General features: G+C 41.7%; 2 protein-coding genes across 2 annotated transcripts; both read left to right on the plus strand.

Annotated features, from left to right (window-relative positions):
• The first annotated feature begins 743 nt into the window (after positions 1–743).
• Positions 744–16245, plus strand: mfsd14ba (major facilitator superfamily domain containing 14Ba). Its single transcript, XM_068705968.1, has 12 exons — positions 744–1075; positions 4842–4940; positions 5785–5847; positions 5969–6096; positions 6181–6295; positions 7888–8106; positions 8285–8398; positions 9002–9073; positions 9563–9675; positions 10755–10852; positions 12167–12330; positions 12930–16245. The coding sequence occupies exons 1-12, from the start codon at positions 1001–1003 to the stop codon at positions 13203–13205; spliced, it is 1536 nt and encodes a 511-aa protein (XP_068562069.1). The 5' UTR covers positions 744–1000; the 3' UTR covers positions 13206–16245.
• A 548-nt stretch (positions 16246–16793) lies between these two features.
• LOC137868930 (uncharacterized) lies at positions 16794–25286 on the plus strand. Its single transcript, XM_068705969.1, has 7 exons — positions 16794–16880; positions 18488–18607; positions 18701–19075; positions 19226–19339; positions 20463–21020; positions 21323–21439; positions 21659–25286. The coding sequence occupies exons 1-7, from the start codon at positions 16799–16801 to the stop codon at positions 22264–22266; spliced, it is 1974 nt and encodes a 657-aa protein (XP_068562070.1). The 5' UTR covers positions 16794–16798; the 3' UTR covers positions 22267–25286.
• Positions 25287–27225: the final 1939 nt, after the last annotated feature.

A 27225-nucleotide genomic window follows, 5' to 3' on the forward strand; every position in this document is an offset into this window, starting at 1 on the left:
TCCGTTAATTGACCGTATCTATATTATTCATGTTCTCGGGGTTCATAAATCAAACGCACTCTGCACGTGTATGTTTTCTGTAACGTCCAGTCAGGTCAAGAACCAGTTCAGGTCTTAAAGAACTCGGAATGATCCAACCGGACCGCATTTGAATTGCAGTCGGTGAGACGGGAAGTAGAGCGATTTGACTTTCAAAATAAATATGAATGTTAAGAAAAGAGGGAGAAACGAAGGATAACGTTAATAAAAGTTATCAGGTAGTAGTCGATTAGTTGAGTAACAGTTATAATTCTAGTCAGTGAATATAAATACACCCCTTAATTTTGGACCATACCAGTGATGTAATCTGTAACTTGTAAATTTGTAGTCTTTACAATTATGTTAATGCTTTCATAAAACAATATAAAAAAAAATCTCTTTAACACATTGCAATCCATTAATTTAGGCTACTAAGCAACTTGATTTAGATTCTGATATAGTTTCAGGGGTAACTTCATCATTTATTAAGGTATTACTTTCGGCGATTGCACTTCCACAGAGTCAGTTAATTACCACAGAGAAATATTGAAGGAAACTGAAAAATAGGTAAGCTATATTAAATCTTAGAAATGCTCGGAAAATGTTGGCCTCTTGATTGCAATAATTGGATTTTATTAATATGGAATTTGGTCAAAATAAATTAGATTAAGCGTGTAAAACAAATGTCGCTTTTAATTTGAAAAGACGCTCAACACCAACCGGAAACACTGTCCTGTTTGTGTCCAACTTGATGGTGTGAGTGAGCGCGTACCAGGCGAACTGCGGACTGACCTGTCGGCGGATCTAAAGCGGGACATTGTGGACAATAACGCAATCTCAACACGGTTAATATTACTTTTATCTACCGTTAGCTCGGTTTAGCCTCTTCGGGGCTACATAAGGACGAACCCTGGAAGCACCTGGAGAACCGCGGATATCTACGCGGCATGGATGCTTCGTGACCCGCGGCAGGTGTGAAGAGATGCCGGGGGAGCAGTCGGCGGGAACCGGGCGGGTGGTGCTCGTCAAGAAGATCATCATGAAGGACGGAGCGGCGGTGGGTGGATATGAACCGCCATTTTTTTCATATTTTATTAATTACCCATCAACCTGTACGATAGTTTATCCTACATTAATCCAGGAGATGTTTTATATATATATATATACATATATATATATATATTATACATTTGTAGCCTGTTATAATGTCCATACATTTATAAATCTGTAGCCTGTTATAATGTTCATACATTTAGAAATCTGTAGCCTGTTATAATGTCCATACATTTAGAAATCTGTAGCCTGTTATAATGTCCATACATTTAGAATAAGCTGTCATTTCTGTTAAAAAAACCACAACAAAAAACGGTCGGTGTGCGTATGACATATCAAGATATTAAAACATATGACGTATGGCTCCTTTATAAATTCGGTGGTCATTTAAAAATCAGACAACACAAATAACCATAAATAGCATCACTTGACATTAAGATGCTCGAAACAGCCCTAAGAATAACCTCTATTGACGGTAACTAGACACAATGTTCGAGATGATCAAACGAATGGAACACGACAGAGAATATGAGCCGAACCGACCAGCTCCGGTCCAAAATGGCTGTGTTTTCTCGGATGGAGATAACTGTGTGTGTGTGTGTGTGTGTGTGTGTGTGTGTGTGTGTGTGTGTGTGTGTGTGCGTGCGTGCGCGCGCGCGCGTGCGTGCGTGAGAGTGGGTTTAATGTGGCCCACAGACAGCTCGGCTTAGTGTGAGGATGATGTGGTCAGGATGGATCCGTTATCTGTTACGTAACAGCCTGAGATACAGCGAGGCCTCATCCAACCCTCCACAGCCTCCACGGCTCCGCCAGCGTCCATTTTAACACCATGACAACAATTTAATTATTCTAACACCACCCTTAAAAAATGTATTAAGAAAAACGTAGTTTGCATTTAACTGGAACAGGGACGTGGTATTAAAATTACATGTTGTCTCAAATATTGCATATTGTGTTGTTACAGCGTTGTTACATCGTGTGGTTCTTGCTGGTTTTCTCCGTTTGATATCATTTTGAATTTAACAGGAGACATCTTTATTGGCTTTTTTATTCTTTTCCTTTTTTATTCTTTTCCAGGCTTTGCATTGATTGAACAATAATAAATCCATTGGAAAAATGAATGAATGAAAACAGTGTTAGTGTTAGTTGCAGCAAGGCAAGAAATAAGATTAAATAAGAGGCCTAATATTAAATACCCTAAATTCAAACATGGACTATACTCTAAATGTACACCAGGTAGAGCTGAAACATATAGTAGTGATTGTTTATTTATTTAATTATTTTTTAAATCAGATCAATTTTAATTTTTGAGCATTGATAGTCAATGAAGTAATTTGTATGCAACAATCCCCAAAGCTGATCAGTTTCCAACATCTGAAAAGCAAAGATTGTAATAGAAATATATTAATAGTTTTTAATTGAATGGGAGGGGATGGGGGGTAGCCTCAGCTACGTCAGAGCCTACAGGGTAACTTCAGCTACATCATATCCTACAGGGTAACTTCAGCTACATCATATCCTACAGGGTAACTTTAGCAACATCATATCCTACAGGATAACTTTAGCAACATCATATCCTACAGGATAACTTTAGCTACATCATATCCTACAGGGTAACTTTAGCTACGTCAGAGCCTACAGGGTAACTTTAACTACATCATATCCTACAGGGTAACTTGAGCTACATCATATCCTACAGGATAACTTTCGCTACATCATATCCTACATGGTAACTTTAACTACATCATATCCCTCAGGGTAACTTTAGCTACATCATATCCTACAGGATAACTTTAGCTACATCATATCCTACAGGATAACTTTAGCTACATCATATCCTACATGGTAACTTTAACTACATCATATCCCTCAGGGTAACTTTAGCTACATCATATCCTACAGGATAACTTTAGCTACGTCATATCCTACAGGATAACTTTAACTACGTCATATCCTACAGGGTAACTTTAGCTACGTCAGAGCCTACAGGGTAACTTTAACTACATCATATCCTACAGGGTAACTTGAGCTATGTCAGAGCCTACAGGGTAACTTTAACTACGTCATATCTTTCAGGGTAACTTTAGCTACATCATATCCTACATGGTAACTTTAACTACATCATATCCTACAGGGTAACTTTAGCTACATCATATCCTACATGGTAACTTTAACTACATCATATCCTACAGGGTAACTTTAGCTACGTCAGAGCCTACAGGGTAACTTTAGCTACGTCAGAGCCTACAGGATAACTTTAGCTACATCATATCCTACAGGGTAACTTTAGCTACGTCAGAGCCTACAGGGTTACTTTAGCTACGTCAGAGCCTACAGGATAACTTTAGCTACATCATATCCTACAGGCTAACTTTAGCTATGTCATATCCTACATGGTAACTTTAGCTACGTCAGAGCCTACGGGATAACTTGAGCTACGTCATATCCTACAGGGTAATTTTGCGCTATGTCAGAGCCTATAGGGTAATTTTAGCTACATCAGAGCCTACAGGGTAATTTTAGCTACATCATATCCTACATGGTAACTTTAGCTACGTCAGAGCCTACAGGGTAATTTTAGCTACGTCAGAGCCTACAGGGTAACAATAAATGCATCACTTGCTGTTCTTTTGTTCACAGAAGGAGACCCATCATTCACCACAGTTTCTTTAAAATCTGAATCATTTTGTCATTGTATTGTAATGTTTTTTAAATTGAAATAAATAAAAGGTATTAGCTGTGTTGAGGTATCAAAGGCAACCAGAAAATCAAGATATAACGGAGATCTTCATCCCACTAATAGATCTTCCTCTCAACAGGAGAGCGGCAAAGAATAACTCAGTATCTAAAATATCACAGTCTGAATCTGTGTTAGTGGAAGCTGTAATTATTCAGACTAAAGATAGAAAATATCCACATGACCACCTGAATCCTGTGTATCCATGTCAGTACGCTGACAATCATTTCCTGTGTGGTGCTCCACTTTAATACTATTTTAATCAGCCAAAATGTTTAACAAAATGTATTTATTTCAAACCTGCTCTTTCATAGACAATTGCCTGTAAACCTTAATATAGTGGCATTATGCAAACGTTAAAATCTGCATGTTTTTAAATGTATTCCTGTGTGTTTATTAGTCTTTTGTTTAAACAATGATCTTTTGCTTGAGAATTAATACATTTTGAGTCTAACCCTTCCACAACATCGAAGTTTGCTCGTTAGTTATCTGGGTTTGCCCGTTAACGCCATACAACGCTGGGTCCGATATACATTTCCTTGTAAAAATGTTGTGCTCATAAATTCCGCCCAGGTACAATTCATAGTCATATTCTCACTGGTCAGTAATGACCCAAGCCCTAGCGACGATGATGATATTTCGCTTTTCATGCATTTTTGACAAAAGAATTGACAGTTTTGAGACAACAAGAGGACGGGGAGTTTTAGCTACTGACATTGTGTTGTTTTAATCTATAACAAGGATTAATAAAACAATTCATGCACATCCTACAATACCCATAATTCAGTCTGATACCATCTTCCTTTAGGCTGCATGGAAACAGCCGCGTCTTTTAAAGTCCTCCCACTCAGCGGGCTTTCTCTTGTCACTTTGTAGTTTCCAGGTCCAAGCCGAGGGAACCGTTACGATGTCATTGTGTCCATCCAAATAGTCCATCCAGATGAACGACTGCAAACCATGATGATAAACTGATCATCGTTTGTAAAATGGGTAAAGTGGCCCTTTAGTTGAAATGTGTCTGTGTGTGTTTCAGCTCCAGCAGGGCATCGGCAGGCCCAGTGTGTATCACGCCGTGGTGGTGATCTTCCTGGAGTTCTTCGCCTGGGGGTTACTCACCACGCCCATGCTCACTGTGAGTACCACTGTGTGTGTGTGTGTGTGTGTGTGTGTGTGTGTGTGTGTGTGTGTGTGTGTGTGTTTGGGTTCATAAAGAGCTGGGGATCAGCTCCCTTGTAGAAAGTATCCGACGGAGAGTAAAATTCTGGACGTCTTCACGTCAGCAGCATCATTGTTGAGACGTACCAATGTCTCACTTCGACTTTAACTTAAAAGTAGATCTGGATATGAATGTGATTTTAGTTTAGGTGATCCAGATGTTTCCTGATTTAACCAGGACTTTGTTTATAGTGCTTCTTGAGTACAGTGCCTTTATTATAGTAACTGATTTGTCCAGGTATAACAGTCATCCATAGCTCATGCAGTCACAGGTACAGAGGTAACTTTAATTCACTGCACTGAACCCACAGGGGGATAGCAGCAGGTTCAGGTGTTTAGATGCATTTTTGAATAAATGAAATACTAAGGTGCTCTTCAAAGTCTGACATATAGAAGTCTGGCTTGGTAAATATAGAAAAAACCTTTGAAACATCACGAAAAGTATTGATTTTGTATCGCTACCAAAACTCGGGTACAGTATCGGCGTCAGAATGGAAAAATGTTAAACAATACACAGCTCTAATGAGTGAAGGGATGCTCTGCTGAAGGAATGTCTTTTGAATATCAACATCCATCTCCTTGAGTCTTGAAGATTGATAACTCATGGTGCAAGACACAAAAACTAGTCGGGATCTTGTGGAGCAAGATGTGTATTTTTTTTTCTCGGCTTTTTTTTAATTATTATTTTTTACCAGTTTTTTGCTTTAACTGTGAAATCTGCTCGTTTTAGTGGTCATCGTTGTTGTTGCCTCTCTTCGTAGGTTTTACATGAAACGTTTCCCCAGCACACGTTCCTGATGAACGGCCTCATTCAGGGCGTGAAGGTAAGAACTTCAACGCTTACTCGCACTGTAGGTATCGATACATTTTAAAAGAGAACTTTAGAGACACTTCAGTTGGCGAGGATTGTTTACTTTGCCACTGACTCCGCCTCTCCACGTCAAGGGTCTGCTGTCGTTCATGTCTGCTCCTCTGATCGGCGCGTTGTCGGACGTGTGGGGCAGGCGGACCTTCCTCTTGGTCACCGTCTTCTTCACCTGTGCTCCGATCCCTCTGATGAGGCTCAGCCCCTGGTAGGACTCACCGTTATCTCTGTGTTTTACCATCACAGAAGCACAAGTTCTCTTTTGCACTGATGAAACTGTTTCTCTCTGTAGGTGGTACTTCGCCATGATCTCCATGTCCGGAGCTTTCTCTGTCACCTTCTCCGTCATCTTCGCCTACGTTGCCGATGTGACGGACGAAAGAGAGAGGAGCACAGCCTACGGTCTGGTAAGAACTCCTGTGCTGTCAAACTAAATATATACATCTTAAAAGATATATACAAGAGAGGCCAATACATTCCTGAAGAACATACAGTGTTTTCATTTATATACTCATCTTCTATACACACTGAAAGATCCATCCATCCAAAAAACACTGTAAAAATGAAGTAACGTCCCAAACAACCAAGTATGCATGCTTGAGTGTGTGCTTGCATCAAAACCTGTGTGCAGATAGAAGAAGAGTGTATTCACATTCAATTCAGATAGCAGATTTAGATTAGATTTTAGATATATATTTTATTTTTATTTTTTTTAATTTAAAAAAACAATTAAAAGTTAGACTTGAAAATATAAAGATCCCCATGGTCGAAATTCTGAGATAGAAAGTTGAAATTAGGAGATAGCATGTTGTCTGTGTGCCGACATTAAAACTTTCACAACAGGTGGACAGGAGAGGCATCAGCCCGTAAAGCTGTTTTCCAACAAGTGATTGAGTTGAAAATGATCGACAAATAATCCCAAAATGTCCACGAAGAGAACAGTTGATGCAGAGGGAAGAACATTTTATGAAAGATGGGAAAGCGAATACATGTTTGTGCTTCAAGGAGAAAAACCGGTCTGTCTTCTGTGCTATGAGGCAGTGTCGGTGATGAAGGAATACAATTTACGTCGGCATTTTGACACCAAACACGGAGCTAAATTTAGCCTCCAAGAAAAACATAAAATTGTCCAAGAATTAAAAGGCAGACTGCAAAAAAAAAAAAAAGCTACAGCCCAGTGCATGCTTAAAGGTATGTGAGGAGGTGAGCTCCGACCAGATACAGACTTTTAAAATGTCAGTTTGCGAAGAAACACCATCGCAGACCGAGTTCAGGAACTAGCAGACAATCTAACAACACAGCTAGCTGAAGAAACGAGCAGGTACTTGTCTTTTTCATTAGCTGTTGATGAAAGCACAGAGAACACGGATGCATCATACATCCATCACATCCTTTGAGGGCAACCATAATGCTGATGTGGCCCAGAGTGAAAATGAGTTTGACACCCCTGGTTTAAGGGGTGGGCAGCTAAACCCTGTAGTATCTTAGCAAATAACAAACACTGGTCATAAACAAAACAAAAGAAGCTCAGTAAATGTTTCGATGATATTTCAGTAGTGGAATGAGCCTGGTTTTGTCCAGTGCTTTAAAAGCTTGTTCAAAGGCTAAAGCCTGCACGCTGCAAAATCAACTGATTTAACAGTTTCATTTGTCGCTGTCACTGCAGATGAAGGCAGTAGGCGGTGTACTGTACACTGCATACCTTCTGCATCAGTAGTGTGTAGTAGACGGTTTCAACTACAGCCTTTGTGTTCGTAGCTAATTAGCAAATGTTAGCATGCTACTGTAGCACGCTAAACCTAACATGCTAAACATTATACCTGCTAAACATCAGCATATTTGAACATTTCCTTGAGGGAACATAGACAAACAAACATATTAGCATTCTGACATTAGCATTTAGCTCAAAGCACTGCCTGTTTTTCGGCCTTTAACATCCATCCTCTCGCTCTCTCTGTCTCTCTCTCTCCCTCCCTCCCTCTCTCCTCTCGACCCCTAGGTGTCAGCTACTTTCGCAGCCAGCCTGGTAACGAGTCCGGCCATCGGGGCGTACCTGTCGGCCTGGTACGGGGACAACCTGGTGGTCCTGGTGGCCACACTGGTCGCCCTGGCCGACATCTGCTTCATCCTGCTGGCCGTGCCCGAGTCTCTGCCGGACAAGATGAGGCTCAACACCTGGGGGGCGCCCATATCCTGGGAGCAGGCTGATCCCTTCACCGTCAGTAATCTGATTGGTTGATTTGTAGTGTTTTTGGACAAAAATATATTAAAATGAGATAGTGGATGTAACCTCGCCTGTGTTGTATTTCCTCTCTCTCGCTCTCTCTCTCTCTCTCTCTCTCTCTCTCTCTCTCTCTCTCTCTCTCTCTCTCTCTCTCTCTCTCTCTCTCCTTTAGTCTCTGAGGAAGGTGGGTCAGGACCCGACAGTCTTGCTTATCTGCATCACTGTGTTCCTGTCTTACCTACCGGAGGCCGGACAGTACTCCAGCTTCTTCCTGTACCTGAGACAGGTGAGACACTCTGCTGCCTGTACTAACAATATTAATGCCGTTGTTAGTACAACTGCTTTTTAAAGTCAATGTGTGTGAAATTAAAAGATTTTTGTGGCACTTGCGCTATTATTTCACACCAGTTATTAGGACATAACATCAACAATAGTTTTAATTTTAACTAAACTATGGTATGTCAAATACTTACTCAGATATATAATGCGTTATTCAACTCAAACATAAGAAAGACATTTTTTATCTCAGTGTACACATTTTAATACAACTTTTCAACCTCTGGCAAAACTCCCTCAATGTGGAAAACAGCTCTGCTGTAGTGGACAACCGTAACATTCAGTTAAATAAGCTTTCCATTAGTGTCGCTGATAATTCTGGTTGAAAGCATCTTCCTGGTAAAGCTCAGACCTGCTAGTTGCATGTCGCTCGAAATCCAAATTGCACTGGTGCACGCCGGCCAAGCCTTTTATGAACGTCCTTTAAACATATGCTAACATGTCCGTGTGCATGTTTAACGTTGTGTTTTTGTGTGCATGAAGTAAGTTTAACAATGGGCTCTTTAGAAAGTAGCAAATAAACAAATGTCTGTCTGTCTGTCTGTCCCTCCAGGTCATAAACTTCTCCTCGACCACCATTGCTGTGTTTATTGGAGTGGTGGGCATTCTGTCCATCGTAGCACAGGTAACACACACACACACACACACACTGCAGAGCATGAAGAGGATAAACCCCATTCACACTCTGCATTTCTAGTGTCACAAATCTGGATTCAATTTAGATGTAATTTTATACAACGTTACTTACATGTAGCGATATAATGTATGTGTCTTCATTCGTATCATTACAATTCTATAGCAGTTCAATAATAATAGACAATATCTGTTTTCAGTTTCCTGCAATATATGCAGATCAGGGCCTACTTGGTATTTGTTAACTGCAAAAGAAGAATAACTTTAGATAACAGTAAAAGACTGTTAAGATAGCTAACATTTTTTTGTTGATTTTACACCAACACATGAAGGACGTGTGATCTGAATGTTTTAGATGAATATACAATATGTGACAAGTGCCATACTAGCACAGCTTTTACTACTTTGTAATGAATTATACATGTTTCTTACATAAGTACAAGGCTTATAATAATCCGTTCCTCTTCCTCTCCCTCCTCAGACTCTCCTCCTCACACTGCTGATGAGGACGCTGGGTAATAAAAACACTGTTCTGTTGGGTTTGGGCTTCCAAGTCCTTCAGCTGGCCTGGTATGGCTTCGGATCGGAGCCATGGTGAGATCTGATGAGAACCCCCTCCTCTCATGTCATCATGAAGCCAAATAGAGCCGGTTGTATATTCAAATAGGAATTTGACATGATTAGTATAGCTACCTAATATCCTAAACATTATTTATTGCTCCAGACCAGACAATCAGACTGATGTTTTTGTTGATTGACATGTTTGTCTGCGGAGGAGTGACGTAGAGACGGCGTATAGCTCTGGTAGCGGCAGCAACCTGTCAATCACAGTAAGCCCGCCCTAAAGCATACCCTGCTTTATTGTCTGTTTGACTCTAAATGGACCATAATTTACAAAATGAACATCATGCTGTATTGAAGAAGACTTGAAACTAGAGATTGAGACCATAAACTTATGTTTACAATGTTCACTGAGGTAATAAATCAGTTTGGGACAGTTTTTGTATTAAAACAAGAACTCTGTAAACTGGGTCTTAAATGTATGCTTAATGGTTACGTAGTGTTGATATCTTGTTAAGAAGAGTGAGGCTAAAGCTATGTTAATTAATTCTAACACAACCCAGTTCAGCTGCGTCTCATACATAGTTTGTATTTTCAAACGTTCCATGTCTTTTAGGATCAGGACTTACCATTGTGGATGAAACGTTACACTATTTTGGTAATGTCCAGCAAAGAGCAGGACAGAGCTGCTAATGTTAGCCTGCACTAGCAATCAGTGATGTGCTAACTCTTAGTTACAGTTACTACTGCAGTGAGGGAGCTAACTACAGATCCATGTGCTCGGCTTCAGCATGGAGAGAAACCTTGACAGGCTACAGTAAAGTTAGCTCTGATTGGACAATATCCGCAATCAGTCAATCGATTCAACATAAAATAAAATCAATTTTATCGATAGATTAATCACAATTTATCCCAAAAATATATGAATGTATATAAGAAATATCAAACCGATGTCAGATGGTCAACACACTGGAAAACAAAATGGACGATATCACAAAGAGATCAGACATATACACCTTTAACTGTGTGTGTGTGTGTGTGTGTGTGTGTGTGTGTGTGTGTGTGTGTGTGTGTGTGTGTGTGTGTGTGTGTGTGTGTGTGTGTGTCAACAGGATGATGTGGGCAGCTGGTGCTGTAGCAGCGATGTCCTCCATCACCTTCCCAGCTGTCTCTGCTCTGGTGTCACAGTCTGCTGATCCTGATAAACAAGGTGACAAGAAAATCTCTGCTGTCATCTCCTCTCCTCTGTCTCCTACCCTGTCCTCTGTCTCATCTCCTCTCCTCTGTCTCCTACCCTGTCCTCTGTCTCATCTCCTCTCCTCTTTCTCCTACCCTGTCCTCTGTCTCCTACCCTGTCCTCTGTCTCCTACCCTGTCCTCTGTCTCATCTCCTCTCATCTGTCTCCTACCCTGTCCTCTGTCTCATCTTCTGTCCTCTCATTTCCTCCTCTATTTCTCCTCTACTTTTCCTCCTCTACTTTTTCTCCTCCTCTCCTCTCATCTCCCCATCTCTCCTCTTTCCTACCCCTTTTCTCCTCTACTTTCTAAGCTCTTATCCTTTCCCCGCCTCTCTTATCATCCTCTCCTCTTCTCCTCCTCCCCTCCTCCCCTATCCTCTCGCCTCCTATTATTGTCCTCTTCTTTCTCTCCTCTCCTCTCCCCTCCCCTTCTCTCCTCAGATCAATAGATCAGTGTGTTATTATGGATTTCTCTGATGGAACTTTGTATTACTAAACCAGGCGGTGGAATAAATCCTCTGGCAGCTAAATACTAGGGCTGCAACAACGAATCGATAAAATCGATTATTAAAAGCGTTGACAACGAATTTCATTATCGATTCGTTGTGTCACGTAATTATTACGCCACTCAATAAGTCACGGAGATGTTTGAGTATAAAAAAAAAAGTTGAGTTGAGCGCGGAGGTAGAGGAAAGACCATCGGAGAGACCCGTAACGTTGTTCTGAAACACGTGGCGGAGGCAGAGAAATCAGTACGACCTAAGTCATCCAAGGTGTGGGAGCATTTCACACTAAACAAATCGAAAAGGTGTGTTAATTGCAAGATATGCAAAAGAAACATGGCACGGGAGCACCATGGTGATGATTCAGCACCTAAAACGTAAACATGCTGGAGTCCTTGATGAGGAGGAAGGGAGTTCAACAGCAGGTTAGTCACTACAGAATCCTACTGTTGTTCCGTTTTGAAGTGAGGAACGTAACATCCCTACAGTAGCTCTTCTGGTGCTGCTGTTTACTCGTTATCCAGCTTGACAAACATGACAAGTTAGCGTTAGCTCCTTAATAACAGTAGTAAAGCAGGGGTGGAATAGTTTGCAAGACACGTTTTTATTCACTCGCCTTTTCACCGCCGATTCATCAATTAATCGAAAAAATAATCGACAGATTAATCGATTATTAAGATAATCGTTAGTTGCAGCCCTACTAAATACATCATGAGATATATTATATGAGATCTGTCAGCAGCAGCATGTCTCCAATAAGACGACCCCCGTCCTCCCCCTGCAGGTGTGGTCCAGGGCATGATCACAGGGATCAGAGGTCTGTGTAACGGTCTGGGCCCGGCGTTGTACGGATTCATCTTCTTCCTCTTCAATGTGGAGCTCAACACCCTGGACCCCATCCAGGGAGAATTCAACGTGGACCCCCTTCTTGTGCAAAGTCCCGCTGAGGTACAGAACACATTCATGTGCACACCAACCCTCTGCACCAGAGATCCACAACCTTTCTAGCTTTCTGCAGAAGACTATCTAACAACGTCACACATCTTTTACCTCAGTCCAAACCCAACAAATTCACTATGTATATATACTGTATATATATATATATACACACATATCATGTAGCGGAAAAAATGTAAATATGCAGGCAGTGGTGTTTTACACATTAACGACAGTAAATCTGTGTGAACTGCCCGACTAGTAGCTTATGGTCTATCGACTCTGAGATCTCTAGCTGTTGTCCTGCTGTCCCCCCTACTCTGCTGTGTACCTCATATTTTTTGGTTTCATGACATCGCCCCCTATTTTTACATCAACTAGTTGGAACACAGACACCAAATGGTTTCATTTGTTATGATAGTGTCCTAAATATAGAGCTCAGGATAGACAGACACGACCAGAGCGAGCTCCTGCTCAGAAAAAGGTGCTTTGTGGACACACAGAACAAATAAGAACAATATTGCGATATGTTTTACTCAGCTGTGCTCCAGATGAGATTGGAGAAAAGGATAGAGTAAATAAAATAAGACCTTTGTTTCTCTCTCTCTCAGCGTGGCCTCATCCCCGGCCCTCCCTTCCTGTTGGGGGCGTGCAGCGTGGTCGTCGCCTTCGTCGTCGCCCTCTTCATCCCTGAGAAACCCTCCCGCTTCTCCTCCTCCGCCTCGCACCTGTCTCTCGGCGACAAGCCCCAGCTGGACAGCAAAGAGTCCATGTCCTCGCTGGCTGGCGTCCACATCAACACGCCCCTCCCGGGCAGCGACGAGGAGGCCCCGCCCGCCGCCAGCGACGAGGACTTTGAGCCGCTGCTGCAGGACAGCGTCGTTTGATGGAGGGCGGGGCCTACCATCGCGGCTCGACCGATCGGCATTCCGTGCTGAACCAGTGACACGTTTTCTTTGCTGCAGGGCAGAACTAAGTGTACTTTTTTTTTGTCAGAAGATGGCGATTGGCAGCAAGAAAGCTCCAATGGCTGGTTGCTTTCGTAGCCAGGAGGCGGTGCTACTTCAGCCACCAGGAGCAGAGGATGTAACATCTTGTGAGCGACCAATGGGGATGTTTCTTTCACAAGGGGGCGGGAGCAAAGATAAGATGTCGTCCTACAATTTGACAGAAGAGACCAAGACGAGGATTTGACTGCCAGAAAGATGACGGGGGCCGCCAGGGGACAGCACGGTTTAAAGGGAAACCATCGTTTGATTGACAAGAGGAGGGACCAACCACGGGTGTGGCCAGGTTTGGTTTACGCCCACATAAGATGAGAAAGAGAAATATTTTTGAGGTTTTAACAGAGGGGTTATTGTTCATCTTTAAGCTTGAAGTCGTTGATTGTTTTTTTTGTTTGTTTTTTTGTGATAAACAAGAAAAGGTGTTTTTTACCTTCAGCTGTATCATTTTGAAGCCGTGTTTTATTGCCGTGGTTTATTTCTTATCGGTTATTTAAAAAAATCAAACATGTCTGCAAAGTATTTACAGCAGCCAAAAACATCAGTGTTGATTTATACTCTTTTTTTTAATTTATTTATTACAGTTTTTTTGAAGAAGTTTTTGTTACAGTTTTTTTTTGGCGGGGTTAAGGTATTTTTATTCTTTTTAAATGTACAGTATCTTTACCTGCTAAGAGCTATCGATCGCTAACGAGTGAATGTGACGAGCTGATGAACCAACGCGTCACAGTATCAGTGTTCACGTTTCCTCTTTATGTTTCTGTGACTAACAGAACACCTCCCGGGGTAGAATTCACTTCCACACGTTTTTTTCACTCTACCTCAGATCAGCGTGTTACTTATTTATTTTTTATCTCACTCAACCTGCATTTACTCACCTTGTATCACGTTTTATTTTTGATATCACAGTCACTTTATGAATGCGGCTGGCTGCTGGCAGTGGGAGAAACCTCACAGCTGCAACTTTATCTTCAGCTGTCTGAGCGTCAGCGGTGTTAAAGCCTCATGATTTACGGCTTTTATTTATCATTTCTGAATTCAAAATATAATCTTAAAATTTCCAAATTTAATACTAGAAAGAAACTAGATTCTAGATTTAGTTGAAACAATAGCTGCTTTTGTAATGTTAAGTGGCGCTGTCGTACATTTTTGAATATTTAATGACAATAGTTCATATTTTCACTGTTACACCAAATGTTCTATGAAAATCCTGTATTTTCAGCCCGGTCTCATTCCCAGCCCATCTATCAGTTGTCATCTATTAACCGGCTATTCATTTTAACGATGGATTAATCATTTTGGGGGTCAAAATTGGTCTAAATTGTCTGATTCCAGCTTCTTAAACATGAACATTTTCTGGTTTCTTTACTCCTCTGTGACCGTTAACTGGATACTTTTGAGTTTTGCACAAAACAAGACAGTTGAGGACGTCATCTTGGGCTTTTGGAAACACCGATCAACATTTTATAGATAGACCAAAAACACAAATCGATAAATCAAGAAATGAATCGACAGTTTAAATAATTGTTATCTGCAGCCCTGGTAAAGAACTTAACTTACGTACGTAACGTACGCTACTACCTAACAAACGTAGTTCTAGCCTTTTTCGTAAACTTAACCAAGCAATTTTGTTGCCTGAACCTAAAAGTGAAGCCAACCGGTCCTGATCAAACGTCAGTATGTACCGTTTGTATTGGACACACCACATTTGGAGACACTATGACACAAAGTCGCTCTTTAAATGCACTTTAAATGTCACTGTATGTAGTTTGCACAACGTGTGCATCCTCCAGTATTGTGATATCATAACCTACCGATCACACAGCACTCAGCTTTTCACGGTGTCCTGCTGCTATCTAGTGGCTCTCCAGAATGTAGGATTAGAGATGCCACTGAAGATGGCAGCAGGACACCGTGACGGCGTCTGCCTCCGACTCCCAAGTTCCGGACCCCGGCACACTTCCGGATCAGCTGGTCATCTGTGTGCTGAGGATGTAATGAGGTCATTTGTTGCACATCTGAGGTTTATCCCCCCCCCCCTTCCCCGACAACAGTGACATTCCTGTGGATGAACTTATACTTGAAGCATCAAATGGAGATTTGTAGGAGAGCTTTAGAGAGGATTCAGGGAGAAACGCCGAAGAGTTTAGCAGAATATAACCGACACAGAGCGCACACATAGTTCTTTACTTTATTAGCTTGAAACGTAAATGCACACGCGAATGATATTATATGGTTTATATAGAAGTGAGATGTTGGGTCGGCTTGTTTTGTTGTGGTTGATGTGAGGGTCCTGCGGAGATCAGTGGTGCTGAGGCAGTAGGGGTTGGGGGTTCAATTCCCCGGGTCAAACAAATAAGTCCCTTTCTTGTGTTTTTCATACCGGAGTATGTTTACATGCACACTAGTATATGAGTCTTATTTTATCTTTGGTCGTATTTAAAACATGAGGATGTTTTTTTAATTATTTGAAAATGTAAGCCCATCTGCTTTTTAATTATTTCTCCAATCTAATCTGATTACCTCTTTCCTTAATTAAAGATTTCCATAATGACCATAAAGACAAAGTTTACACCAATGCTCTCACCATTTCAATGTTTATTTCTTTGTAAATCGGGTTGAGTTTTCTGGAACGATGTTTGTACGAGCAAATACTCCAAAACGTAAAAAGTAATGTACTAATGTGTTAGTGTGCATGTGAACACTCGCAGTTATTTAACTGATGACTCCACCCCGCTCGGTTATTCCAGCCGCAATGAGACTGACTCAACAGTGTAAATATTGTACATGGAATAAATGTTTGTACATGTGAAGACATGAAATGTACATGAGATTCACTGTAAATACACTTTGTCCATTGTCTTGTCTGGAAGTGTACCAGCCAGGTGTTGGTTGTTGGAAATTAAAAGAGAACAACACTTGACATCTGCTTCTTTTTTTTTTAATAAGAAAAATTTGCAAAATTAGAAAAATTTAAAATCTAGCGGGTTTAATAACAGCGATGATGCTGCTTTGTTTACTAAAGGAGATATGAAGACATTAACATTGTGAACATTTAAGTTATAATTTTACTGAACAGTTATTACAATCACTTAACTATTTATATTATCAACTAAATATTCTGTCAAGCTTTGTTATTACAAATTAATTATGAGTTAGATTTTTAATTTTGCAATTAATACATTTAAGATTGAAAGTCTTGAAAATCACAAGATATAAAGTGTATTCTTGAAATGATCAAAAGCTCAAGAACAGCTACTAAACATTTAAATTAAATTAAATTAAAAAATCCTTCCATATGTTGACATTTGGGCAATAGCTGAGGGTTCGAACACTACTCGACAGCGACCTCTACTGGGCAATGAAGCTTATTGCCTATGATTATTGCTCAGCGACGTCTGTCCAATCAGAGCCTGGACTGCGGGTCATGTGACCTGGTACCGGCATAGAAGAAGGCTAGAACGGCAACAACAAATATGGAGGTGCCTCCGTTCAGCTTCACACCGGAGCGGTACTGGACGGAGGAGAAAGAGAGGGCGCTCATAGCGTTCTTCTCCAGTAAGTCAGACACTCTACGATAGCAATATGTCGTTCCATAAAAGTTGCCGTTTTTATCGGTGGGTTGTCGTAAACTGCAACAATTGGGGGCAACCGTTGCTCGACGAGACCGACGGAAACGAGCGACGCAGACAGATAACAGCAATGGCGACTAGCAACTGAAGTGTAGTTTGCTGTTTTTCTCCTACAGGAAGACGAAGAAAACAGAGTTTAGATTCCGTTTTTAAAGTTTTGCTTTGTAGCTCTGAATATGAAAAGATGAAATGGCAAAATATGTTGTGATTGTAATTATATTTAATGTTTAATGGAGCGGAAAGGGGGGGGGGGGTCATAATTAAAAAAAAATATATTAACTATACTCTGACCCTAACGTGAGATTTAAGTATGACAACTCATATTTTGAAATTACACTGCTTATGATAATGGTTATATTTTAATGTTTTAAGATGTACGTTTTTAAGCTCAATGCACAGTATACAATAGTTCTGGTGAGTGCAGTTGCCCTGTTAAGGTCATGAATAATGACTCCTGATGCTCCCACAGATTTTCCATATCGGAAGATAATAAAAACTACAAAAAACATTCACACACCTGACTAAAGCCACTCAATGGAAGAGTCTAGAAAGCGCTGCAAAAAAGCTGCAACACTAATAACTAATGTCCCCAAATCACCACTATTATACGATCAGGCCTGCTGTGGTTACCAGACAGAATACACTGGACTGTATTTCTATGTGTGTATGTATATATATATATATATATATATATATATATATATATATATATTAAATATATATATATATATATATTAAATATATATATATATATATATATATATATATATATATATATATATATTAAATATATACATACACACACACACCATTTTTGTACCGTGTTGTGAGTACAAAGAAAAGTTAAAAAAAAAAATTTTCCCCAAAACACACATAGTATCAATCACACTTTACAACAATATGCGGACTGAAAACATTGTGATGTGAGGGTCGGTTTTTGTTAGACATTTTTTAAATTGCATTTCCTGTTTTAAGTAACTCAAAAAGAAAGTGGGACAGAACTTCCGGTCCAAAAGTGGAGACCTTCAGTCAGAACTTTGAATTGTTAGAAATCGCTGAAACATGATGTTTCTTCTACCGATATTGTTTATCAGTCCTGATACCAAGTCCTGATCCGATACCAGTGTTTGATTGATGAGCTGCACGCCCCACTGTGTGGAAGTTTTTTTTAATTTGTAAAATAAAATGTCACAAATAAATATAAAGTATAAATTTACCGAATTGTTATTTTATTATCTAAATAATGAATCGCGCACCAGCAACTTGGTGAAAATAATTCATTACAAAACGCTTTTAATGAAGCGACAAATTGGTCCAAATGTAAACAGATACAAATTCAACTTTATAATGTATATAAACTTTTTAAAACATTGTCACCGATACCTGATCCATCTATTTGAGTCCGAATCGGCCCGATATCCGATCCAGTATCGGTGCCTTTCCTAGTTTCTATGATAAACCAAAAATATATATATATGTGTTTCTATACAATAATGTAGCGTTCGAGTATCTTGTTTTTTTTCATTTTCCCAGTGCATGGCTGCCTGTGGAACCACAAGTCCGAGAGCTACAAGAACCGACAGCTGAGGTGGAAAACCCTGGAGCGCCTGAGGCTCCTTCTGTCAGCTCACCCTCCTCCCGTCCCTCTCACAGGTAGGCCTGTGGTCGGATTCAGTCATTTACCACACTGCACTTTGTCTAGGAGCTAAAAAAACAAGCATCCGCTCCTCCGTTCTTTCTCTCCAGTGGAAGACATCAAGAACAAGTTCAAGAACCTCCGCACCACCTTTCAGCGCCAGTACAAAATGGTCAAGGCGAGTGAGGTGTGCCGGTCGGACGACATGTTCGTGCCGCAGTGGAAGCACTACGAGCAGCTGATGTTCCTGCGGGGCTGCTGGGACCGGGACGGCGGCCCCGACGACCAGCCACCCTCACCCTCGCCGCCGCCGGCGCCCGCTCCGCGGGAGGAGAGCCGGCCAGTCATCTCCTCCCCGGTGCTGATCGTCCCCCACCTCCCCGTCCTGTCCAGCTCCTCTCCGTCCTCCTGCGTCCCCTCCAACACGCCGGTGAAATGTTACTGGACTGAAGAGAGGGAGCGCGCACTGATAGCTTTCTACTCCGGTAAACAAAACAAAAAAACCTGGATCCAGATTCAGAGCGATCAGTTGTTACTGCTAAAGGGATTGAGATACAAACCCTAATGAGGGTTTGGATTCCTGCAATGGCAGGGATTCGTGGTTGACGGGTTGTCGCTGTGTTGTTGTGTCACAGAGCATAGCTGCCTATGGAAGAAGAAGTCCGAAAACCACAACAACCGTCAGCTCAGACTGAGGCTGCTGGAGGCTCTGAGGAGCCAGCTGTCCGACCACTCGGTGTCTTTCTCAGGTACGCATCACACGGTCCTGCTTGTTTTGATGATTCAATATGACCCTCCCCACAGGAGGTCAAAAGTACAACACCAGCACATTGAGGAATTCAAGCCAGATCGGGTTGTATCTTATGTTGGACTAAATCTTTAGTACATGTTTCACATTTTATTATCATCCCTCAAACCATCCCTTGACCCACCATCAGGGCCCCCAAAGTAATATCCACTGGGGCAAAGGGATAATTTGGGATTATTTGAAGTGGGGTTGTATGAGATTTAAAATAAATCAATATCAGTTTACGCTATATTTACAAAAATGTTCACCTTGCCTTCAGACAGCCCTTTCCACTCTCTTCAAAGCCATTAGACTCCATTGACAAAAACAGCAATTCTACCTCGCAGATTAATTTAACATCACAGAACACAGGAGTTGCTGGTCTACCGCTGCCCCGATTGGTTAGTCTAATTGTGTGACTTTGGCATTTTTGAGGGTTTAGTTTGGATTCACCAAAGTCATATAATAACACAAACAGACTAACCAATCGAGGCAGTGGTTGACCAGCAACTCCTGTGTTCTGCGATGTTAAATTACTTTTTTTGTCAATGGAGTCTTGATGGACATAAACGCTCCAGTTCCCCCGTCAGATAAGGCTGTCTAGCTGCAAAGTAAATCTGTGAAAATATTGTAAATATAGTGTACAGTTGAACCGATATAGATTTTTTTTTTTTAAGTTTTCTAAAATAGGTTTTGCTGCTGCCCCACATCCACAGCAGTGCATTGCTTTGCTCCGCTCCATCTACTGTAGGTAGTACACTGACTATGGAGAAGCACCTCATACAACCACTTCCAAAAATCCGAACTACCCCTTTAACACTGCGTCGACATACCATTAGGTATAATGGCTAACATGTTAGCAAACAGCTGTCTACTTCCACCTCTAGCAGACACGGACCAACGTTATCAGTCCATTGGAGTTTTCTTTCTGTCCACCTAACGGACCTAAGTCCAACACATATATCGAAAATAAACTTGGTAGCTTAGCTTAACTTAGTTGAATCTCATAGAAGAAACAACCAACATTATGCATTTGAGAAACCAGTAGTAGTGGGAGATGTGAATCCTTTGTTGCTGTTTTGCAGTTGAAGACATGAAGTGCAAGTTCAAGAACCTCCGGACAGTTTTCAACCGCGAATACAAGGCGGTGCAGGCCAGCAGGGTGTCTGACAAACTCCACGTGTCCAAATGGAAACACTACCAGCAGCTGCTCTTCCTCTGCGAGTCCTGCGACGAAGACGACAGCCCGGACGACGTGCAGATAGTGACGCCCCGGGAAGACCGAGACCTGGAACGCGGAAACCAAACGCCGTACTCCGCCCTGAGCGGCTTCTCCTCCGGCTCCGCCCAAATCAAGTTCAGCAACCCCTCCGCTCCTTCCGGCGACGCCGAAGCCAACACCGCTGCCGCCGCGTACCAAGTCTTCCTCCCTGCATCTCCGGATGACCTCAAACTAGCGAGCCAAACAGCTGCCGCCACGTTCGGCGCCTCTGCGTCCTCGCCAACGCCGGACACCAAACCTCGCTCAAACCCCTCCGCTCTAAACTTCTCCAGTTCGATTCAGGCCGACGGCAGACTGAGCGCCGACTCCCGCTGCCACTGGAACGAGGCCAAAGTTCAGCAGCTCATATCGTTTTACTCTGGTTGGTGCCGTCATTTATTGTCGATCTGTTTCACGTGTTAAGAAGGAACAGCTATAGAAGCCAACTGACTGGATTGTTTTTCTAAGTAACTTCTTTTATGCGTAAGTGTAAAAAACAGTTTTTGCAGGTAATTTAGAAAAAACATTTTTAGTCAGCATCATTTGTTTGTTGTTGTAATACTTATTGCGGCCACAAGAGGCTGTGTTGCACCGCTACCCCGTGTTCTATATAGGACTAAAAGTATTCATGTTTCCTTCCAGGTGGGTTTTTTGGTTTAACTCAACATAATGTGCTTTTTCTAGAGCACAGCTGTCTGTGGAACCACAAGTCCGAGAGCTACAGGAACAGGCTGTTGAGACAGAACCTGTTGGAGACGCTGAGCGGCGTCCTCTCTGACAATGAGTCAGCCCCATTCACAGGTAAAAGTGTTTTTTTGTGTGATAGTTTTGCCAAAAGGGATTACTTTGACTTAAACACCAAGATATATATTTTACAAATGTGATGAAAAGGTACCAGAGGAAATGAAAAACAAGCGTGGGAGCCACATTTTAATTGGTTGGTTTCAGGTTTGATGAAGTGAATCAAATTGTTGTGTCACAGCATTTGGCTGACAGTTTCTATAATTCTTCGTTCTTCAGTGGAAGACATAAAGACAAAGTTCAGGAACCTGCGAACCATCTTCCAGCGTGAGCACAAGGTGGTGAGTTCAAACAAAACCTGCGGTTCGGAGGACTTTTACCTTCCGAAGTGGAAACACTACCGCGAGCTGATGTTCCTCTGCGACTCCTGCGACGAGGACGAGCGGCCCGAAGACCTCCACTTCCATGGCGCGCAGGAGCACTGCCTCCTCCACCTGGACGGCCAAGCCCTCGGCGGCCGCTACCACGGTGCCAACCAAACCGCCGCCCAAATGAACGTGGCATCGTCGCAGGGCCTGGAAACCCCTCCCTCGCCCACTCCCCCGGACTCCCAGCACTCCTCCCCCTCGTCCTCCCCCTCCACACAGTCCTCCCGCACCGGCAGCAAAGTGTCGGGAGGACGCAAGCGAGTGGGCCACCGCCTCCCGCCGCCCTCTGGCGAGGTGCTGGACATCATGAGGACGTTCTGTCAAAGCCAGGCGGTGGCGCCGCACGCAGGCTTCCTGAAGTACGTGGAGGAGTGTCTGAATGAGACGCCACCGGACAAAGTGAAGAAACTGAAGAAGAAGATCATTGAGACGATCCACAGCGTGTCGGAGGAGGTTTAGTGTTTCACGTCTCGCTGGGGTTTTTGTGGTATTTTTTCGTACTCCTAAAGCTCCCTGAAGAGAACGTTATGAGAAAGCCCCTCTACACTTGAGCCGGTGTGAGCTGTCGTTTACCTGTAGAGAGAGCAAAGACACTAAACCTACCGAACCTTTCATCAGTGCTAGCCTTGGATTTTACGCCTCACAGCTACACTCTAAAGTTCGCTCGGTTTCAGCTTTTGACCTTAATGATAGATCGGCCACGATGTAACCTGAATGTAACCTGTGATGGACGAAAAGCGAGTTCCCCGCGCTGTATAACAATCACACCAAGACACGTTGCTACAGGCGCGGCCGCTTTTAAAAAGCGCCTTGGCAAAGCAGGTCAGGGAGCAATGCCGTGTGCATAATGATCTGTTGTGCACACGGCCCCGCTCCCTGTACCTTAATATTTAGCTGTAGCCTACATGAAACTCTCACAACACAAGATATGAATTCCCCCTTCCTTCTCACTCCGTAGCTCTCTCACAGCACAACAGCTAACTAGCTAGCTAGCCCTACCACATATACCGGCATTAAAACAGGAAGTCAATGGTAAAATAGTAGAATTGGTCTCTTGCTTGGTTTGATTAGCTGCCCAGGCCAAGTGTGACATTGACGAGTGGTGTGACTTTAACTTTTTTAGAGTGACAATCATCAACACACATGACGAAGTTTTAGTTTATGACATGATGGGTTCAGCCTAAATGTTATTATTTATGTCCAAAGTTATGGCAGAACATACGTAACAATCTGTTCTACACGAGACTGATGAGAATAATATTCCACATCTGACACTCGAGATGAATATTAAATACTTTATCCCTTGATCATAGATTTGGAAAGATATTCTCCGTCCTTAAAACTTTTATCAGACAGACGGCATCAAATTGATATCTCCTTTATGTCTCAGTGGACCTATGTGCCTTTAGACAACTGCATTTAATGTCTTCATGAATTGTATCGCTTAAAACTTATTTGTTCAAGCAAATCATCTGAGCTGAATTGGGTGAGTGATGATATGGCCTTATTAGTGTATCAATGAGCTCTGACCTCCACACATTTGTGGTCTTGAAGGGGCTGTATGGAGTTTTCTTGTCACCACAGCACATTGACCCTGTTTACACTTGGTTTTAAAATGTGTTTGGGCCAATCGGATTACAAATGGACGGCTCTAAATACAAGTGTAACCACTTGTCGAGGTTATCTGACCCCATATGTTTTGTAGTGTAAGTGCTAATGCATCCTGGTCCGTCCCCGACGTAACAGAAAATACCATTTTCCTCATCTCATCAACTATGTTTCGTCCACAATGTCTGAAAATGTTAATATATTTCATATCAAAATGTCATAGTGTGTCAAACATTTTGGGCAATTTGGGTTTGTCGGAGCACAGCAAGGAATAGACCCGGTCTGTAAACTTTTGATTTCTTCTCCATTTAACTGCCGGCAGACTAGGCACAAAGTGTATTATAGCATTGGTGTATTATCAGCCTCTGCAGTTCAGTAGAATAGCGTCAAACCAACGGCAGCAATGTGTATTGCGTCACCCATGTGAAACAAATCAGAGACCCACTCATTGAAAAACTAGAGGTCTAAAAATCTCCACAGCAGACCTTTAAGGGGCACTTGGGCACAGTGCCAATTACTGAAAATACGTCACACCAGTAGCCACTTTCAGACATTTAGCTAGTTGTAACACAGCAAACATTTAGCGAGCTAGCATGTTACAGTTAAGCCATGCAGGAACATGCTAGCAGCATATGCTAATGCAACTGCTGGCATGCTGACATCACTTGTGCAAACATTTGTAACATTCTGTTGACACATTTTTTCTCTAATTTAATGCTCAGACTTCACCAAGCAATCTAAATTACAGACATGAACAATTATCAATAGACTGACATTGTGTACGTCTAGAATGACAAGATGCTAACATTTTGACGAGTTAGCATGCTACATTGACACTTGACGCAAACAAAAGCCTGTTAACATGCGTAAGTTAGCATCTCCATCATAATAGATTATCCTGTCATGAACCAAAGTGTTTGACTAGTGGACATTTTATCTGTTGGTGGAACTAGAACAAAGTTCAGGATCACCAAAGCCATGGCTGCATCTCACCTGTGTCGTTTCCTTGCGTCTCTCTATGCATGGGAGGGAGGCAAGGAAACGACACGTGAGGAAATGTGGGATGCACCCCATGTCATTCTGGACCGTGTTGGTGATTGATAAAACCACACTGGATTTTTCCCTAAAGACAATAGATGGACATATATTTTTAAAGCACTACATTATTTAATGTGTTGTGAATAACTGTCACAAATCTTCCTCCAGAGGAAAATAAATTGCACAAGACCCGTAAAGATAAAGAAAAATGTCAGCTTCATCAAGTTTATTTTTTTAGATTTTTATTTGTGGAGGACAGATGTTTTAATATTTAGAGCTTAAAATGTTAAGAATTCATTTATAAATGAATGTGGCATTTTTGTTTTCTGTAGTGCTAAAATACAGAATATAAGGTTGAATCGACGTCTGAGCTGTAATATGCCCCTTTTATTTATTTATCAGTTATGGGGGAAGATGTACGTTGTCAGTCTGAAAATGTTGTATTTACCTTTTCTTTGATCGGTAACTATTATCTCATTATCAGCTGTAAGAAATATTTAAAGGGTATAGGCCTTCAAGTAGTTGTCTTTATAAAAATCTATGCCTGTAAAGACTTTTAAATGTTTAAAAAAGATGTTTTTGTTCAATGATTGGGTGTTGGTTAAATCAAAATCTTTGAAGCAATAATAGTTATTTTTTTAGCAGCAGCTGTGATTCACTGTTTTTTTTTTTTAACCCTGTTTTTTTGCACATTCATCTAAGAATGATTTCCTTTGTTTGGTTGCACATGTTTGTCTACATTTGACTCAGTGCCTTATCGGAATCACAGTACTTGTATGCATGTGCAGAAATGTGTCCCCTCAACTATTATTAAATGTGTAATATATACTGATCAGCTGAAGGTGTGTGTTGTTTTTTTTCCTTGAAAACATGCATTGATAATCATATTTGTTTGACTGAGATCATCTTCACAAATCTCCATTACTCTCACCAATGTTAAAGGGTCATGAAAGTATTATTTTAAAATAAATATTTAAAAAGTAAGTAAAGTCCAGCTGAAAACTACAGTTGGAAAGTGTAAATAAAGTGTAAAACTGTTGTGGAATATCATGGAATTGAAAGGAAAGTGAGAACCTTGGTCATCCCCACCTAGCCTTTTGATTTTTTGATTTAATATAATGTGCTCGCTGTAGTGCAATGAAAAGTGGAATGTACTTCTCATGCTCACCTCTAGACGGCGATCTCGGATAACAACTACGTACTCTTTGATTACAGGTTAGGGTAGAAGATACTCAAAAATGACCACAAAGAAACATGAGAAGACTACAAAGAGTCAAAAAAAAGACTACAAAGACACCAAAACAGCTGCAAAGAGACAGATTCACAATGACAAGGAAAAGGGCAAAACAACTTCAAAGAGACTGATAATGACTACAAAATAACTACAAAGAGGCCAAAACATCAACAAATAGACACAAGGCAACTTCAAAGATCACAAAAAAACACAAGATGACCTCAAAGTAATACAAAATGACTACAGAGACCAAAACAACTACAAAGAGACACAAAGCAACTACAGAGATACTGACAGTGACCACAAAGAAACACAAAATTACTAAAAGAGACTGAAACAACTACAAAATGATACAAAAATAATCCCTCTCAATCATCACTTATAACCCACAGGAAGTGTGTGGCGTTGTCTTTATCTGCAGAGACCCTGCCCTCCCTTTCTCTTTTCTTTTAATTTTGCGATGTTGACGAGTCTGGACGCCAGCATAAAGCCTTTGTCCCCATCTGGGGGCCCCCCAGCCAATAAGCAGGTTGCGCAGCCCGTTCTCATTCCCAGGTCAAACCAGACCTAAACGTTTGCAGTTTTGTAGCAGGCTTCACCACAGTGGTTCAAATGTCACGTGAAGCTTGATGGTACAAGCGGTCCAACTGTTGTAACAAACCATGGTAGTGCTGCTACCTGTCACAAGATTATTGAGAGACCACGAAAAGACAAAGCAATTATCGTGAAGCCATGACATCATCAAATCCTCATCTGCTGAGCTGTTATCCAGAAACACAGTGCTTGCATAGGTCTAGTTTTGTCCTGAGCTGAATGCAACAGTTCAGACTAGCAACCGGCCGGATGTACAGTCATGCCGTGGCGGTGATGCGATCACTTAGCTTTGGAGAAAAAATGAACAAACTACAGTAGCTAACGCAGTCAGTGACTACGGATCTTTGAACCGAAGTGAATGATATGATTCAAATCAGTAAAGGGATTTGAAACAGCCACCTCTGCTGAATTTCTTGACCTGACACCAAAGGCCCCAACACGCTTCAAAGTGCTTGACGGATCATCTAAAAAGCATTTCAAACAACAAATTCCCACATCGGGAAGTCATTCATTCCAGACTGAAATATCTCAACGACGGCATTTTGTACGTTCATGGTTCCCAGATGATGAATCACGATGAGTTTGGTGATCTTCTGACTTTTCCCTACAAGGACTGCCGCGAGGCGGACGTTTGTGGGTTTAGGTGAAACGTCTCAGCAACTGTTGGATGGATTGCCATGAAATGTTTGTGCTCACGTTCTTGCCTTCCTTTAGCATGAACTGCATTCAGTTTGGTGATCCTCTGACTTTTCTGTTTGTGACCAAATGCCTGGTGATGACATTCCCCTTCAGATAACATATAACTGTTATCATGCTAACTAGGTCGCGATCATAGCAGACTTTACACCTGCTTGGCATAAACGCGAGGCATAAACATGAAGCCCTGCATGCGTAGCGGGGGCTCGGGTTCGGGCTGAGGACTATGGTCGTCGGTTAATTGTGCG

Source organism: Cebidichthys violaceus, unplaced genomic scaffold (assembly GCF_023349555.1).
Source record: "Cebidichthys violaceus isolate CVI_PGR_0920_01 unplaced genomic scaffold, fCebVio1.0.p SCAF_12, whole genome shotgun sequence".
Taxonomy (NCBI): Eukaryota; Metazoa; Chordata; class Actinopteri; order Perciformes; family Stichaeidae; genus Cebidichthys; species Cebidichthys violaceus.

Coding starts and splice junctions, on each gene's coding strand:
- LOC137868930 (XM_068705969.1), top strand. CDS start 16,799: ATGGAGGTGCCTCCGTTCAGCTTCACACCGGAGCGGTACTGGACGGAG. Junction 18,608..18,700: donor TCCTCCCGTCCCTCTCACAG/GTAGGCCTGTGG, acceptor CTTTCTCTCCAG/TGGAAGACATCAAGAACAAG. Junction 19,076..19,225: donor ACTGATAGCTTTCTACTCCG/GTAAACAAAACA, acceptor GTTGTGTCACAG/AGCATAGCTGCCTATGGAAG.
- mfsd14ba (XM_068705968.1), top strand. CDS start 1,001: ATGCCGGGGGAGCAGTCGGCGGGAACCGGGCGGGTGGTGCTCGTCAAG. Junction 8,399..9,001: donor TCTTCCTGTACCTGAGACAG/GTGAGACACTCT, acceptor CTGTCCCTCCAG/GTCATAAACTTCTCCTCGAC. Junction 10,853..12,166: donor TGCTGATCCTGATAAACAAG/GTGACAAGAAAA, acceptor CTCCCCCTGCAG/GTGTGGTCCAGGGCATGATC.